This window comes from Poromitra crassiceps (genome assembly GCF_964638095.1).
Source record: "Poromitra crassiceps genome assembly, chromosome: 4".
In the NCBI taxonomy this organism is placed as follows: domain Eukaryota; kingdom Metazoa; phylum Chordata; class Actinopteri; order Beryciformes; family Melamphaidae; genus Poromitra; species Poromitra crassiceps.
This window is the reverse complement of record NC_139626.1, coordinates 3,506,891-3,525,183: the sequence shown is the minus strand read 5'-3', so window position 1 is coordinate 3,525,183 and position 18,293 is coordinate 3,506,891. Positions and strand designations below refer to the sequence as shown.

At 44.3% G+C, this 18,293-nt stretch overlaps 1 protein-coding gene across 3 annotated transcripts in view; it reads right to left on the bottom strand.

The window, feature by feature from the left end:
- The window catches only part of atrnl1b (attractin-like 1b), a 152,721-nt gene extending 138,722 nt beyond the window's left edge, over nt 1–13,999 (bottom strand). For all 3 annotated transcript variants that reach the window (XM_083634577.1, XM_083634579.1, XM_083634578.1), the window contains exons 1-2: nt 13,547–13,999; nt 1,026–1,109 (exon numbers count right to left, since the gene is read on the bottom strand). In XM_083634577.1, the coding sequence (XP_083490703.1) occupies nt 1,026–1,109; nt 13,547–13,800 (338 nt within the window). In that variant the 5' untranslated portion in view covers nt 13,801–13,999. The remainder of the gene's footprint in view (nt 1–1,025; nt 1,110–13,546) is intronic.
- Between the last annotated feature and the right edge of the window lie 4,294 nt (nt 14,000–18,293).

Below are 18,293 nucleotides of genomic sequence, written 5' to 3'. Positions count from 1 at the left end.
CTCAATAACTGTCAAATTAAATGACAGACTTCAAAACCTGATATACTACTGATGTTCTAATGATACAAAGCTGGTTGAAAATGGGCAGAGTGTTCCTTTAAGGGCGCCTGTTCAGAGGGAGGGGAACTGGTTGGAATAGCGTGAACCTCCCACGTGCTATGTCCTACCGGTGAAGCTTCCTCTGGCAGGTGAAAAGAAGCGGCTGGCTGACTGCCCATGTCTCGGAGGAAGCATGGAGCCAGTCTCGGCTCTCCCCAGATTGGCAGAGGGTGGAGTAGCAACCAGGATTGAGAAATCAAGTGAGCACCAATGGGGGATAAAATGGGATAAAAAAATCGGGGGAAAAAAGTAAAAAAAAAAAGATTGAAGTATTTACACAGATGGCCCAGGGATTTTACACTTGCCTTCCTCGTAACAACTGTTGATTATACTTCTAGTTCTGTTGATTATACTTCTAGTTCTGTTGATTATACTTCTAGTTCTGTTGATTATACTTCTAGTTCTGTTGATTATACTTCTAGTTCAGCCATTGATTGGATTTGGAGGACAAGTGAACTTTGTTGTGTCAGGTTGTTCCTCCACCACCCTTGAATTTTTTAAAGAATCTCACAATAGGGTTGGACGATGTCTACCAACTTGAATCATCACGATGTCCAGGGGGGAAATCGATGATGGACGATGGTATCGTTGTTGGCGTGGTGGTTGGGGGGGGAAGGGGGGGTGCAGGCGTGGCAGCAGCAGTGGAGTAACGGAGTAGTGATGGTTGTTGTAGTAGGCTATTACCCCGGTTAATACTATTTAATATTGCCGTTATTCAAAATGTATAATACTGTAATACTTCTAAAGGCGTGGCTTTTTAACTGCAGAATTGTGTCTGTAAGAGTGTGTGAACACAACACAACACTCTCTTCTTGATGAAATGACATTCATCAGTTTACACGGCACAATTAAATGTGACTGTGCATGCTCAGCTGGGAATACGGTACAGTGAGTACATACTAATTTGAAAAGAGAAAAGTACTTACTAGCCCTCGATGAGCCAGGTGCACTTGGTTTTGTACTTGTAGTTGATAGGACCATCGGTGAGGTATCCAGAGGGCTCCGTCAACCTGAAAGATCACAGACGTCGTCAGCATGGCAAGCTCTCATACATCACCCCAAGTAGAATGTGCAAAGTCAAATGCTTGTCAATTTACTGTACATAAACCTGTTTACATCAAAACAGGGCTTCCTTAAGCTGACTGTTCATGGATCAGTATTTTTTCCCCCCGATTTTTTCCCCTGCTCTCCCCAAAATTTCAATAAACCTTTATGGCATATTATTACAATACAACAATACTGGTGTTGACAGACAGTGTTGACAGCAATAGAAGATGCCAAATCATTCAAAACAATAAGCATTTTGCTTTTAGGAGCATTTTGCTTTTAGGAGCATTGTGCCAGCGTGCGGCGCTGTTCAAAAACGTGTCAACGTGTGTCGTTGCCTGGGAAACGCACATCCCATAATACAACTGTTCACATCACATCCCATAATAGTATGATGATACTTGGGATGCCATTATTGTGAACATAGATGCGAACAGGTTAGCTAAAAGTTTAGCGTCGCCAGCGAGGGCCCCCACCGTTGCGGTCGGGGTACGTTTCGAAATCCCTCCAGGCCTGAAACATGTTCTAGGCCCGGGGAAACACTGACAACAATTCAACAAGTACAGGAGTATGCAACAAGTACAGGAGTATGCAACAAGTACAGGAGTATGCAACAAGTACAGGAGTATGCAACAAGTACAGGAGTATGCAACAAGTACAGGAGTATGCAACAAGTACAGGAGTATGCAACAAGTACAGGAGTATGCAACAAGTACAGGAGTATGCAACAAGTACAGGAGTATGCAACAAGTACAGGAGTATGCAACAAGTACAGGAGTATGCAACAAGTACAGGAGTAAGTACAGGAGTATGCAACAAGTACAGGAGTATGCAACAAGTACAGGAGTATGCAACAAGTACAGGAGTATGCAACAAGTACAGGAGTATGCAACAAGTACAGGAGTATGCAACAAGTACAGGAGTATGCAACAAGTACAGGAGTATGCAACAAGTACAGGAGTATGCAACAAGTACAGGAGTAAGTACAGGAGTATGCAACAAGTACAGGAGTATGCAACAAGTACAGGAGTATGCAACAAGTACAGGAGTATGCAACAAGTACAGGAGTATGCAACAAGTACAGGAGTATGCAACAAGTACAGGAGTATGCAACAAGTACAGGAGTATGCAACAAGTACAGGAGTATGCAACAAGTACAGGAGTATGCAACAAGTACAGGAGTAAGTACAGGAGTATGCAACAAGTACAGGAGTATGCAACAAGTACAGGAGTATGCAACAAGTACAGGAGTATGCAACAAGTACAGGAGTAAGTACAGGAGTATGCAACAAGTACAGGAGTATGCAACAAGTACAGGAGTATGCAACAGTACAGGAGTATGCAACAGTACAGGAGTATGTACAGGAGTATGCAACAGGAGTATGCAACAGTGGAGTTTCTGGACAGAAAATAGGTTTTTGTCGTTCTCCCGAGTGGCTTTGGGTTTGACTGGATCCAACGCTGATTGGCTGAAGGAGTTTTCTGACAAGGCAAGTTACACCAGCCCAACTTCTGCCCCACTGCAAAGACTGTTGTGAAGGATTCAGGCCAGACGGGAACCAAGAACCAAATGAAATGTGACTTCACGTGACCGGCTGGTTTACCAGGCTACACTCAGAGAGGTTCCAGCAAGAAGCACGAGCACGAGCACGAGCACGAGCGCAAATGAGTCCATGTGACAGACAGGTAGAAATGCACAAAGAAATCAGATCTCCTCTGTGAAGACTGCTTTGATAAAGAACATGTTATAACTAGGGAGGAGAGTCGCAAAATACACCACACAGACCTCATTTTAGCATTTTCTGTGCTGGCACTTGCCAAGGTTGACCGCTTTTCAGAAGAGTTTGAGCGCTATGGTAATGTCTACATGTATACAGAGCCAAAGTGGAACGTCACTTCCTGCTTCAGCACTGTACCAGAGATTTTCATCCGCCATTTATTTTCACATAGACATATATCGTAAAATGCTTTAAAAATAGTTTTACTTGTTCAAACCAAACGGTTCAGATATAACAGGAGAGACCGCATAACATTTCACTCGTACCAAAACGTAAAAAAAGAAATTGGTTTAAAGATAATATTTTTTCAATGTCGTTTTTTTCAGTTTTGGTGAGAGTGAAATGTTTGATGGTCTCTTCCGATTCTAAATATAGCTGAAGCATTTGGCAAATTGTTTTACTTGGTCAAACAAGTAAAACAATTTTTATACGCATTTTACAAAATGTCTATGGGAAAATAAATAGCGGAAGAAAATCTATGGTACAGTGCTGAAGCAGGATGTGACGTTCACTTTGCCTCTCTATAGATTCCCTCATAGAATGATAAGGAACTGTTGACTCAGCACGTATTAGTTCCTAGGAAACCCAAACTGATTGACTCTGTCTAAAGAGACTTGTGAAACAGATAAGCAGCCCACTGCTCACAAACAGTTGCATACTGCCACATATCAGTATATATGTGTGTTGGCCTCTGTTGCTCTCTGGTACACACTGCAGATCAAATCAATGCCATTGTTCGCCCTTCACGTCTGTCTGTGGGTTTTACAACATTTAACCAGTGGAAAAGCATTAAAACGATCTTATGAGTAAGTCTCATTCACCCTCAAACGGTCGCTGAAACCTCGAAGTTCCGCCCCTACCTCCGTCTGAAGCCCCCCAGGCAGGAGTATAAACCCGGAAAACAGACACGGGCAGACCAGAACCGAACGGCGCAGTTTGTTTATTCGTTTATTTCTGGCTTCGTCTGACGTAAATATATCAATAAAATGTTTTCCAATTCTCCCTAGGCTGCTAACTCATTTAAACTATGCAGATCGAAGTGGTTTCTGACGGGACTACGGTCAGCGTTGGTGAGAGGCTGTGTCCTCCCCCCCGAGACGGTGCCTCTAACGTGGGAGCGTGCTCGAGGAGTCGCTGCTGCAGGAGCCTCTGCTACAGGAGCCGCTGCAAAGATCATCAAGATCTGATCTGAAATCTGAACTGACGGCACTACAACAAACTGCAAAGATCATCGAGATCTGATCTGAAATCAGAACTGACGGCACTACTACAAACTGCAAAGATCATCGAGATCTGATCTGAAATCAGAACTGACGGCACTACAACAAACTGCAAAGATCATCAAGATCTGATCTGAAATCAGAACTGACAGCACTACTACAAAGCAAAGCGCATCGCGATCTGATCTGAAAACGTTTTGTGCATCTTCAAACAGCAGTTAGAGCAGCGTTCAATGGATCAGCCGTGTAACTTAACGACGTCACCGATAAGAGGTGCCATTACCTAAGCTCACTGGCATCTAACTTTCAGAGACTAGATAAGAGGTGCCATTACCTAAGCTCACTGGCATCTAACTTTCAGATAAGAGGTGCCATTACCTAAGCTCACTGGCATCTAACTTTCAGAGACTAGATAAGAGGTGCCATTACCTAAGCTCACTGGCATCTAACTTTCAGATAAGAGGTGCCATTACCTAAGCTCACTGGCATCTAACTTTCAGAGACTAGATAAGAGGTGCCATTACCTAAGCTCACTGGCATCTAACTTTCAGATAAGAGGTGCCATTACCTAAGCTCACTGGCATCTAACTTTCAGAGACTAGATAAGAGGTGCCATTACCTAAGCTCACTGGCATCTAACTTTCAGAGACTAGATAAGAGGTGCCATTACCTAAGCTCACTGGCATCTAACTTTCAGAGACTAGATAAGAGGTGCCATTACCTAAGCTCACTGGCATCTAACTTTCAGATAAGAGGTGCCATTACCTAAGCTCACTGGCATCTAACTTTCAGAGACTAGATAAGAGGTGCCATTACCTAAGCTCACTGGCATCTAACTTTCAGAGACTAGATAAGAGGTGCCATTACCTAAGCTCACTGGCATCTAACTTTCAGATAAGAGGTGCCATTACCTAAGCTCACTGGCATCTAACTTTCAGAGACTAGATAAGAGGTGCCATTACCTAAGCTCACTGGCATCTAACTTTCAGAGACTAGATAAGAGGTGCCATTACCTAAGCTCACTGGCATCTAACTTTCAGAGACTAGATAAGAGGTGCCATTACCTAAGCTCACTGGCATCTAACTTTCAGAGACTAGATAAGAGGTGCCATTACCTAAGCTCACTGGCATCTAACTTTCAGATAAGAGGTGCCATTACCTAAGCTCACTGGCATCTAACTTTCAGAGACTTCAGTTACTTGTTGGTAAATGAATGATCGTGATAATAAACACAATCAGAACTTCCGACTGTGTTTACACTTCCTGTCTCTGAAGCCAGGGAAGACTGGCTCTTCTACATAAGGTGAATAGTGACAGACAGGGGAAAGATGTCATGGACGCCATGCTACCCAGAAGAGATGAGGGGAAACTCAATGGGCCTTGTATGTATGATCTGATTTTATATTAAAGTATACGTAGGGACGTTTCCACAAATATTTAGTTTTTGCTTGTTGTTTGGTATGATCCTATGCATGTTTAGAAGCATACATGATACGCTGAAGAGGTTTCTGCTTGGAAAGTTTTCTTTATACAAAGTCACATGTAGTTATAGTGTAGTTACAGACATATTAACAACAAGGAAGGCGTGTGTCAATGCATTTATAAGCCTAAATAGGTTATAAACTTACCATACTACAGGGATAGAGACATTAGACACTAATATTTTAAGCACTGGCCCCAAGTGCCAACAAGCCCCTAAAATGTTGAGGACAAAATGTAAACGTATGTCAAAACAATAAAGAAAAGGCAATTTATAGCAACTTAACACAGCCTTCCTTGACACTTTGATACAGTAAATGAAAAGTCATGAAATTGAAATGAAAATATATATTAATTTAAATGTAAAACTCGAGTTCTTTGTTCTCTCACAGTCAGTTCACACGGGCTATCTTTTTTGCACCCACACACACCCTCCCATATGAATCCCTCTATACATATACTCATACAATACATATCTCTCGCTTGCAAGTGATTCATTATAAAAGACCCACAAGCTTGCAGGTAAACCCAAAAATGGCAGACTCTGCTGTTACTGGAGCGTCCCATAAGGTGAGAGTGTGTGTGCTATATCTTACTGGAGCGTCCCATAAGGTGAGAGTGTGTGTGCTATATCTTACTGGAGCGTCCCATAAGGTAAGAGTGTGTGTGCTATATCTTACTGGAGCGTACCATAAGGTGAGAGTGTGTGTGCTATATCTTACTGGAGCGTCCCATAAGGTGAGAGTGTGTGTGCTATATCTTACTGGAGCGTCCCATAAGGTGAGAGTGTGTGTGCTATATCTTACTGGAGCGTCCCATAAGGTGAGAGTGTGTGTGCTATATCTTACTGGAGCGTCCCATAAGGTGAGAGTGTGTGTGCTATATCTTACTGGAGCGTCCCATAAGGTGAGAGTGTGTGTGCTATATCTTACTGGAGCGTCCCATAAGGTGAGAGTGTGTGTGCTATATCTTACTGGAGCGTCCCATAAGGTGAGAGTGTGTGTGCTATATCTTACTGGAGCGTCCCATAAGGTGAGAGTGTGTGTGCTATATCCCATAAGGTGAGAGTGTGTGTGCTATATCTTACTGGAGCGTACCATAAGGTGAGAGTGTGTGTGCTATATCTTACTGGAGCGTCCCATAAGGTGAGAGTGTGTGTGCTATATCTTACTGGAGCGTCCCATAAGGTGAGAGTGTGTGTGCTATATCTTACTGGAGCGTCCCATAAGGTTTGAGTGTGTGTGCTATATCTTACTGGAGCGTCCCATAAGGTGAGAGTGTGTGTGCTATATCTTACTGGAGCGTCCCATAAGGTGAGAGTGTGTGTGCTATATCTTACTGGAGCGTCCCATAAGGTGAGAGTGTGTGTGCTATATCTTACTGGAGCGTCCCATAAGGTGAGAGTGTGTGTGCTATATCTTACTGGAGCGTCCCATAAGGTTTGAGTGTGTGTGCTATATCTTACTGGAGCGTCCCATAAGGTGAGAGTGTGTGTGCTATATCTTACTGGAGCATCCCATAAGGTGAGAGTGTGTGTGCTATATCTTACTGGAGCGTCCCATAAGGTTTGAGTGTGTGTGCTATATCTTACTGGAGCGTCCCATAAGGTGAGAGTGTGTGTGCTATATCCCATAAGGTTTGAGTGTGTGTGCTATATCTTACTGGAGCGTACCATAAGGTGAGAGTGTGTGTGCTATATCCCATAAGGTGAGAGTGTGTGTGCTATATCTTACTGGAGCGTACCATAAGGTGAGAGTGTGTGTGCTATATCTTACTGGAGCGTCCCATAAGGTGAGAGTGTGTGTGCTATATCTTACTGGAGCGTCCCATAAGGTGAGAGTGTGTGTGCTATATCTTACTGGAGCGTCCCATAAGGTGAGAGTGTGTGTGCTATATCTTACTGGAGCATCCCATAAGGTGAGAGTGTGTGTGCTATATCTTACTGGAGCGTCCCATAAGGTTTGAGTGTGTGTGCTATATCTTACTGGAGCGTCCCATAAGGTGAGAGTGTGTGTGCTATATCTTACTGGAGCGTCCCATAAGGTGAGAGTGTGTGTGCTATATCTTACTGGAGCGTCCCATAAGGTGAGAGTGTGTGTGCTATATCTTACTGGAGCGTCCCATAAGGTGAGAGTGTGTGTGCTATATCTTACTGGAGCGTCCCATAAGGTTTGAGTGTGTGTGCTATATCTTACTGGAGCGTCCCATAAGGTGAGAGTGTGTGTGCTATATCTTACTGGAGCATCCCATAAGGTGAGAGTGTGTGTGCTATATCTTACTGGAGCGTCCCATAAGGTTTGAGTGTGTGTGCTATATCTTACTGGAGCGTCCCATAAGGTGAGAGTGTGTGTGCTATATCCCATAAGGTTTGAGTGTGTGTGCTATATCTTACTGGAGCGTCCCATAAGGTGAGAGTGTGTGTGCTATATCTTACTGGAGCGTCCCATAAGGTTTGAGTGTGTGTGCTATATCTTACTGGAGCGTCCCATAAGGTGAGAGTGTGTGTGCTATATCTTACTGGAGCGTCCCATAAGGTGAGAGTGTGTGTGCTATATCTTACTGGAGCGTCCCATAAGGTGAGAGTGTGTGTGCTATATCCCATAAGGTGAGAGTGTGTGTGCTATATCTTACTGGAGCGTCCCATAAGGTGAGAGTGTGTGTGCTATATCCCATAAGGTGAGAGTGTGTGTGCTATATCTTACTGGAGCGTCCCATAAGGTGAGAGTGTGTGTGCTATATCCCATAAGGTGAGAGTGTGTGTGCTATATCCCATAAGGTGAGAGTGTGTGTGCTATATCTTACTGGAGCGTCCCATAAGGTGAGAGTGTGTGTGCTATATCTTACTGGAGCGTCCCATAAGGTGAGAGTGTGTGTGCTATATCTTACTGGAGCGTCCCATAAGGTGAGAGTGTGTGTGCTATATCCCATAAGGTGAGAGTGTGTGTGCTATATCTTACTGGAGCGTCCCATAAGGTGAGAGTGTGTGTGCTATATCTTACTGGAGCGTCCCATAAGGTGAGAGTGTGTGTGCTATATCCCATAAGGTGAGAGTGTGTGTGCTATATCTTACTGGAGCGTACCATAAGGTGAGAGTGTGTGTGCTATATCTTACTGGAGCGTCCCATAAGGTGAGAGTGTGTGTGCTATATCTTACTGGAGCGTCCCATAAGGTGAGAGTGTGTGTGCTATATCTTACTGGAGCGTCCCATAAGGTGAGAGTGTGTGTGCTATATCCCATAAGGTGAGAGTGTGTGTGCTATATCCCATAAGGTGAGAGTGTGTGTGCTATATCCCATAAGGTGAGAGTGTGTGTGCTATATCTTACTGGAGCGTCCCATAAGGTGAGAGTGTGTGTGCTATATCTTACTGGAGCGTCCCATAAGGTGAGAGTGTGTGTGCTATATCTTACTGGAGCGTCCCATAAGGTGAGAGTGTGTGTGCTATATCCCATAAGGTGAGAGTGTGTGTGCTATATCTTACTGGAGCGTCCCATAAGGTGAGAGTGTGTGTGCTATATCTTACTGGAGCGTCCCATAAGGTGAGAGTGTGTGTGCTATATCTTACTGGAGCGTCCCATAAGGTTTGAGTGTGTGTGCTATATCTTACTGGAGCGTCCCATAAGGTTTGAGTGTGTGTGCTATATCTTACTGGAGCGTCCCATAAGGTTTGAGTGTGTGTGCTATATCTTACTGGAGCGTCCCATAAGGTGAGAGTGTGTGTGCTATATCTTACTGGAGCGTCCCATAAGGTGAGAGTGTGTGTGCTATATCTTACTGGAGCATCCTATAAGGTGAGAGTGTGTGTGCTATATCTTACTGGAGCGTCCCATAAGGTGAGAGTGTGTGTGCTATATCTTACTGGAGCATCCCATAAGGTGAGAGTGTGTGTGCTATATCTCACTGGAGCGTCCCATAAGGTGAGAGTGTGTGTGCTATATCCCATAAGGTTTGAGTGTGTGTGCTATATCTTACTGGAGCGTCCCATAAGGTGAGAGTGTGTGTGCTATATCTTACTGGAGCGTCCCATAAGGTGAGAGTGTGTGTGCTATATCTTACTGGAGCGTCCCATAAGGTGAGAGTGTGTGTGCTATATCCCATAAGGTGAGAGTGTGTGTGCTATATCTTACTGGAGCGTACCATAAGGTGAGAGTGTGTGTGCTATATCTTACTGGAGCGTCCCATAAGGTGAGAGTGTGTGTGCTATATCTTACTGGAGCGTCCCATAAGGTGAGAGTGTGTGTGCTATATCTTACTGGAGCATCCCATAAGGTGAGAGTGTGTGTGCTATATCTTACTGGAGCGTCCCATAAGGTGAGAGTGTGTGTGCTATATCTTACTGGAGCGTCCCATAAGGTGAGAGAGTGTGTGCTATATCTTACTGGAGCGTCCCATAAGGTGAGAGTGTGTGTGCTATATCTTACTGGAGCGTCCCATAAGGTGAGAGTGTGTGTGCTATATCTTACTGGAGCGTCCCATAAGTTGAGAGTGTGTGTGCTATATCTTACTGGAGCGTCCCATAAGGTGAGAGTGTGTGTGCTATATCTTACTGGAGCGTCCCATAAGGTGAGAGTGTGTGTGCTATATCTTACTGGAGCGTCCCATAAGGTTTGAGTGTGTGTGCTATATCTTACTGGAGCGTCCCATAAGGTGAGAGTGTGTGTGCTATATCCCATAAGGTGAGAGTGTGTGTGCTATATCCCAGAGTTTTGATGGCTCATCATGATGCACTTCAGACTATATGGGTTCTCCTGGATCTCTGCAAGGCCCTGGGACCACAGCTAAGCAGGACACTCCAGTCTCTACTGCCACATGTCCAGCTTCTTTCTGCTCTCACCTTCCCAGCCACCAGGACGTTCCACAGAGTGGACAGGTGACTGGGCCTGCATATCATACCAGGACGTTCCACAGAGTGGACAGGTGACTGGGCCTGCATATCATACCAGGACGTTCCAGAGAGTGGACCGGTGACTGGGCCTGCATATCATACCAGGACGTTCCAGAGAGTGGACAGGTGACTGGGCCTGCATATCATACCCATCTGTCAGCCCGCCGCACCCTCCCACATGTGGAGGATGGTGTCATTAAGCTGTCACTATAATAATATATATCGGATTCCTATATATTCTGCAGTAGAACAGACCGTCAGCATGGAAAGTTTCCATGCTATTTGCTGGCCTGCCAAACACCATCAGAGCAAAAGACTGCACACAGGTGCACATCAAAACACCGTCGGCAAAAGTATTTTCTTATTTTAATTGCAAATGACAAAACTCCATATACATGCAATTAATCTGCGATGCCAACCTAAACATCCTACAGTAGAGGTGCTCCAAAAAATCGATTCTTGAAAGGATCGCGATTCTTAATGCCACAATTCGTGGATCGATTCCAAACTCCCAAGAATCGATTCTTTTTTGTATTGTAATTTGTTTTTGTTTTTTTTACAGTGCACCTGAACGCAACATGCAAGATACCGGCTGAATAAGTGTCCAAATGTTCATGTAATTTGTGTACTGTACTGCCACGGTGCCACCACCTCTTGCAGTTAAGAACTCTGGTTAATGTATTCCCCCCAAAATCTATAAATCCTTCTCAAAGTCTACAGATCCCCCCAGCCTATAAATCAATCTTATCTGAAGAACATAAGAACATAAGAACATAAGTCGGGAATTCCCCCCTAGTTTGCTAAATGAATTTAGGCCCTGACTGTAATACTTCAGAAGTTGAATTTGAAGTTCAGCATTAATACATTTGTCATTTTTTGTCTTAGATTTACCTTTGTGTGTTATTGCAATATAAAACGACATAATTGAGAATCGATTCTAGATTCTGGAATCGAGAATCGTTGGAATCGAGAATCGATTCTGGAATCGGATCATGACCCCAGGAATCGGAATCGGATCCGATCGTGGCTTAGCCTGATCGGAGCACCCCTATCCTACAGTATATGATTTCCCATTGGCCAGTAGGACGACCCATAACAGTGTGTGTGGCTGGCATGCATCTTCACTTGGGTGCTTCTGGAGATGCGTGCTGATACGTTTCCACTGACTGAATGGAAGTTAAATCAGGCACTCTCACAACTCCACTGGTTTATGTTTAGGTGACAGAGGTTATGCCCTGAACACATGGCTGATGACAGCCCAGACCAGCCCTCAGACCCCTCAGGAGCAATCATAATGATATTATGATTATTATTGTTATATTATCATGACTATTATTATTATTATTATTATGATGATGATGCGCGCAGGGCCGCACGCGCTCCTCCACACAGCCACAGGCGTGCTGGTCAGGATGAGCTTCGACACTGCAGGCGGGAAAAAGCATCCGTCAAGAGCTAACAGTACAGTCGAGTTCAACAATGTTAAAGCCTGAGTCTGAGCTTACAGCATCTGATGTTAAAGCCTACACGGTCTGAGCTTACAGCATCTGATGTTAAAGCTACAGGGTCTGAGCTTACAGCATCTGATGTTAAAGCTACAGGGTCTGAGCTTACAGCATCTAAAGCCTACACGGTCTGAGCTTACAGCATCTGATGGAGATGCTGCTTTAAAGCCTACACGGTCTGAGCTTACAGCATCTGATGGAGATGCTGCTTGAATTAAAATAGCACAGTCTCTTTCATTATTCCCCCAATAAACTGCTCAGAAAATGCACCCATTTCAAGTTTTTACTAGACTGTAATTTTAATTGAACTATTTATTTATTTTCAGCCAAGGTATGTGTCTGATGTTACAGCAGTGACAGCAGCGAAAAAAATCCTTATGCTTTTTGTTTTTCAGTTGCTGTCACTCCTCTAAGTGCTTACACTAAACAGTTTCATTTATTTTCTCACTCACTCCCACACTTCTACGTCGTCATTTGAAGGGTTCCTTCTTGAGTCTCTTCACCATGGTTTTCTCCACCTTTCTCCCTCAGCGTTTCTATTTCCCACACACCTCTTAAGTCAGCACATACTTCTGACAGGGTTGCCAGGGCAGCACCCTGCGCTAATCAATATCAAATGGCATTCATCATCAGATTAGCCTGAGGGCGCACACAAAAATCAATGGCTCGCACATGTTTCAGGAGGCCAACATTGGCTTTCCGTAAGCGCTTTTCTAAAGAATAGGTCTGCTGAATTTAATAAAAGCCTTGTGAATAGCATTCATTCATTCATTCATTCATTCATCTCTCACACAAACCCACCCAGCCAAGAGAATATTACACCAAAAATCACACTATTCAAAGAGAGAGCAACAGGCATGTTTCCTATCTGTGAGTCAGTGAGTTCCTATCTATGAGAGTACACACTACAGACAGACAGACAAACACCAGCTGGCTAGGGTCTGTGAGTGAGGAGCATCGTGCAGGCAGGTAACAGGGATACATTTTCACTCCAGCTACTGTAACTTCCACTCAGGTAAGATTATGTTGAGCAATTCTACCCCATGAGCTGTATGCTGTGCTAGTTTTAAACCAGCCCATTCCCACAGTGAGATAATAACCCCCTATACTCCATGAGTAGCAAGCTCAACAGGTCCATTCAATTCATTCAAGGATATAGTTTGGTTATTATGAGCAACACTAACCATGAATAAAGCAAAGTGTTAACAGTACAATTTAGTGATGTTGTTGCCACCCATCTCCCCAAAAGCATCAGTACACACACAGGTCTGTGTGCTCTATGCACAGTGCCAATGCTGTGTGTGATGCTATTGCTGCTGTGATGGAACAGAGCAACATCTGAAATAAACATTATTCAAACTCTTGTACTGCTGGATCTAATGTGATGCCATGAGCCACATCTGGGATGGCTTAGGAACATTTGGAAGTGATATAGAACAATGTAGACTCTGGAAGTAATCACATGTTGGTCACTTCCTGGCACAAAAACACAACATGTCTGTCAGCATAAAGCTAATATGGCTTGGCTACTTACTTGAACCTCCCTTGGCAGTGTTGGCACTGGTCTCCAACCCATCCTCGATCACAGATGCACGATCCGTTGATACATTTTCCAGAGAGACAACTCTTGTCGCACTGTTTCGCCGGCGGGGAGGCGTGCGTGAAGAGCACAAAGTAAAACAACACGTAGGCCACCAAGTAGCTGTTGAAACCCCGCAGATCGTTGCGAGTAGCGCGTCTGGGTCCAAATAGAAAGAGTTTTGTCTTCCATTTCCCCCCAGGATCCATCTTCTCCCCAGCTCGAACAAGTCGAGTCCACAAGACCCGGGGCCTTTAAAGTCTGCTTTGGTAGAAGCCTAGCAGGCTACTCAGGTTGTTTCAATTAGCACAACGATCCCTTCTGGAGCGAGTCCTGCATATTCTTTGAGTGTTATGCATGAGCCCAATTTCATAACTTTGCGGGGGGAAAATGGCAAAGAAAATGCAATGTTAAGTGTTTTTAAAAAGCGTCGTGGTGGTTAACCGCATGCATAACGTTAGTAGATTTGGGAGTGGGAGGAATTCCCTTCACCCTACTACCTCTTGTTGGAAGAAGAAGAACCTACCAAAAAAAAGCTGACCATCAATTAAAGCTATTGACCTAACGCGTTGAATAGTACAACTGTTAACCCGATCAGGTAAATACATCATTTGCGTGTCTTATCTTGCATCATTTTGCATTTGGCCTGTAGGTAATGTAACGTGACTGCATTGATTCAGAACCATTCTTTTCCAAACATTTCAGCAGCCATTTTAAGGCGTAAACAATCCTTCTTCAGAACCGAAAGAGGGAGATGATGCATTGTAACAAGTGATAGTCCTTCCACAAGCCGCTACAATGCCACCAGATCTGGTCCACAGCAGAACAAAGGGCTTGTGGTGTTTGGAGCAGCGCTGGACCCAGTGCACTGAAGGCTGCCGCAGTCAACATGGATGTGGAGTGATGTGGGGACTGGTGGTAGCTAGGCTATTCTTGCTGCCGACTGGGGGGCATTGAGCAGCAAACACTTGGAGCAGTTGTTGTTGATCCTTATTGGCTTATTATTCCCACAGCGATCTGAACACGTTCAAACGTAGCCATCATCATTGACGGCAGCGTGTCGTGATGCCTCCTTGTAAAATCCAACGAAAAAAACAGCCGCTTTGGGTCTCTAAACATGGGCAGGATTCGTAGCGATGGATTTGCTAGCCTAGCGCAGCAGCGACAGTAGACAGCTCCTCAGGTTGGAGAAAACTAAACACAGCCTTGCGCATGCGTAGTGGAAACGGTCTATTTAAAGACACAGTACTGCCAAAATTGCACGGAATTATTATCCTATGCGGCATTTAAAAGCTCTACCCTGTCTTCTTTAATGTCAAGCCAGCCCGCAGGGGTTCCCAAACTTGTTCATGTGAAGGATCCCAAATATAGATACGCACATTTGTCTCAAGGGGCCACATCTCTGAGAGTTGCATCGTTTAGTGATTGACATTAAATGTCTTTAGCCCTGGTAAAGGGGGCGGGGCTACCCTGGTGTGTGCGAGAACGGGCAGGTTACTAATCTTACTATGCATGAGCAGCCAAGATCATTTGGCTGGTTTAGACAGGTACAAATACCAAAAATGGTATAAAATATATAATATTATAATATATTGATCAGGCAGCTGTTCTGTTTATGAAGAAAAGTAAAGAAAAAAGACTGGTTGTGATCATGGCAGCTACAATCTGGCTGCTGCACTGTGCCAAGTTTGACCACCTTTTTAATGAGGGAGAATGACCCACAGTCATATCAAATGTGTTACAATAAAGCATTTCTGCAGTTATTTATACAAATATTCAATATTGTTTTTCCTTTGCGCACCTCAAAGACCAACACCTCAAAGACCAAAGAGATGGTGGTGGACTTTGGGCGAAAGAGGCCCAAACCAGTCCCTGTGAATATCCAGGGGACAGAGGTGGAGCTTGTCTCCAACTATAAGTATCTTGGAGTCCAGCTGGACAACAAGCTGGGCTGGTCTGCCCACATGGAGGCGCTGTATAAGAAAGGTCAAAGCCGACTGTATTTTTTAAGAAGGCTGAGATATTTTAACATCTGCAGGCCCCTACTGTGTTCTTTCTACCAGTCGGTGGTGGCCAGTGCTCTGTTCTTTGGGGTGGTGTGCTGGGGGGAGGGTGCTCGCTCAGCTGACAAGAACAGAGTCAATAAACTCATCCGGAAGGGGAGCTCCACCTCTGGGACTGAGCTGGAGCAAATTCAGCAGGTGGCAGAGCGGAGAATGCTCTCTAAACTCCACTCCATCAGGAGCAATCCAGCTCACCCACTCCATGCCCTGGAGGTGGTTCGGCTGAGCACCTTCAGTCATAGGCTGATCCCACCCAGGTGCAGGACTGAACGTCCTTCAAAGCTCTCCCACTGTTACAGGCTTCAGGAGGGCCGTGAAGCGTCCTTGAGGGCTTTGCGTCTTTCCTGAAGAACAGGTACTTTTGTCTCTTTGTGCATCTGACTCTTCATATGTACTTTTTATATTGTACAGATGTCTTAAATGTTCTTTGTATCCTTCTTGGGACCACAGTGGAAATCAGTTGAACAACTGTCTGTGTTTTTATTCTTGTAGCCTACTACTTTTTGTTACATACTTTATATAATATTCTTGTACTAAATAAAAATCAATCAATCAATCAATCAATCAACGTTACAGGAAGTCTTTCCTGATAGCTGCCATCAGGTTGTTTAATCAACACATTAAATAATGTCTCTATAGGCTGTGCATATGCATATATGCACTTCCCTGCAGTTTAGATATTCGTGCAATGTACCGGGGTATGTTTTTACTGTGTGTGTGTGTGTGTGTGTGTGTGTGTGTGTGTGTGTGTGTGTGTGTGTGTGTGTGTGCGTGTGCGTGTGTGGGTGTTGCTGCTTATATTGTATTTTATCTTGTTGGCCAGCGGTGCCTGTTCTTTATCTAGATACTTGTAAGTCACTTTATGCACATTTTTTTGCACTTTAGTATTATTATTATCGTTATATGCTGCCCTTTTTTCTTTTCTTAGTACTTGACAGTACTTTTTGTGTGCCTTGCTACATGTTTTCAATGTCCTCATGTTTTTCCTGTTTTTGTCCTGACATGTTGAATGTAGCTGCATTACATGACACATGAATTTCCTGCAAAGGATCAATAAAGTATCTATATCTATCTTTGGGTTTTACGATTTAAAATGAACAGTTGAAAAATGTATCGATCCCATAAATGTGCTAACTTTTTAACAGCATGGAATTCAAGATTCACTTTAATAGCCACAGTAAGTAATCACCGGTCACATCAATAGTAGAAGACAAAGCAATACTGAAAAAAAAAATCACAAAATATAAACTGCAAAATATAAAGTCCATCAATATGATGGCGGGCAGGGAGGGGGGTAGGATAATGGGGCATTCCTTTAAAACTGGGAAATGGGAATCTGACGGTTCAAAGGTCATGAGCTTGAACGGTGACGTCACCAGTGCAGCCCTGACCTAAAAAATCCAAGATGGCTGCTTCGCGCATCAACAGTAGTTAAAATCATAGTAAATACTGTTTATTATCACTTCTCTTTTTTTGTGTCTCATTAAACTGTATAACTTCTATCATGTGTGCACATGTTCCTGCAGTGTTTGTATGCGCAAAATACTGCGAAATGCATTGTTATCAACTGTTATTGCTAACAATAGCTAGCCTGGCTAGAGCTAACCCTGGCTGGTTTCCTGACTGTTTAAATGCAACGTTGACAACTCGGCTGTGACGTCACTCAACCGTGGAATACTTGGCTCCCAGTTTGAAAGGAACGGGCCATTAGTCAGAGGTGGGGACCTCGGCCCGTCATCAAGCCGGCTGTGCTCAGGGGGCACCGGGAGGGGGGGGGGGGGGGGGATGGGGCAGTGCTCACTGTATCTGTGGGGGCTTTCGGGTCTTGTTAAAGATGCGGATGGCAGTTGGGAAGAAGCTCTCCTGGTGCCCTCCCGTCCCCTCACTCCTGAACAAGACCCAGAGATACTTGAACTCCTCACTTGGGATAAGGACTCATTCCCTACCTGGAGTAGACAATCCAGCATCCATCGAAAAATCCTCAGAATCAGGAGAGACCATGGAACATTTAACTCAAACCAAAAAGCGGGTGAAATGTTCTATGGTCTCTCCTGATCATGAATATAGCTTTTGGTTTGACCAAGTAAAACTGTTTTCATGAGGATTTTTCAAAACATTGATGGAAAAATGAATGGCGGATGAAGTCCCTCAGGTCGTATGCAGAACACGGAAGAGGATGAAGTCCCTCAGGTCGTATGCAGAACACGGAAGAGGGCGTGACTTTAGGGGCGACTTTTGCACCCTTGCTGCGGTGGGCGTGGCCCTGATTATGTTCACTGTGATTATATTCACCTGCATCTATGGAGATATGGGCCCAGATAGCAGCAGGCAGAAGGTGATTACGGTATATTCACCTGCATCTATGGAGATATGGGCCCAGATAGCAGCAGGCAGAAGGTGATTACAGTATATTCACCTGCATCTATGGAGATATGGGCCCAGATAGCAGCAGGCAGAAGGAAACGCAGACATGTCTCTCCACAGTGTCAGACAACGGGACAAAGGTCTGGCAGCCAGATAGGTGACATCACCAGAGCCACAAGTACCACAAGTACCTTATGACATCAGGAATTATGTCATACGTTCCACTTACATCATCAGTGATGTCATAGTAAAGCCAGGGAAGAGAGTCAATTCCC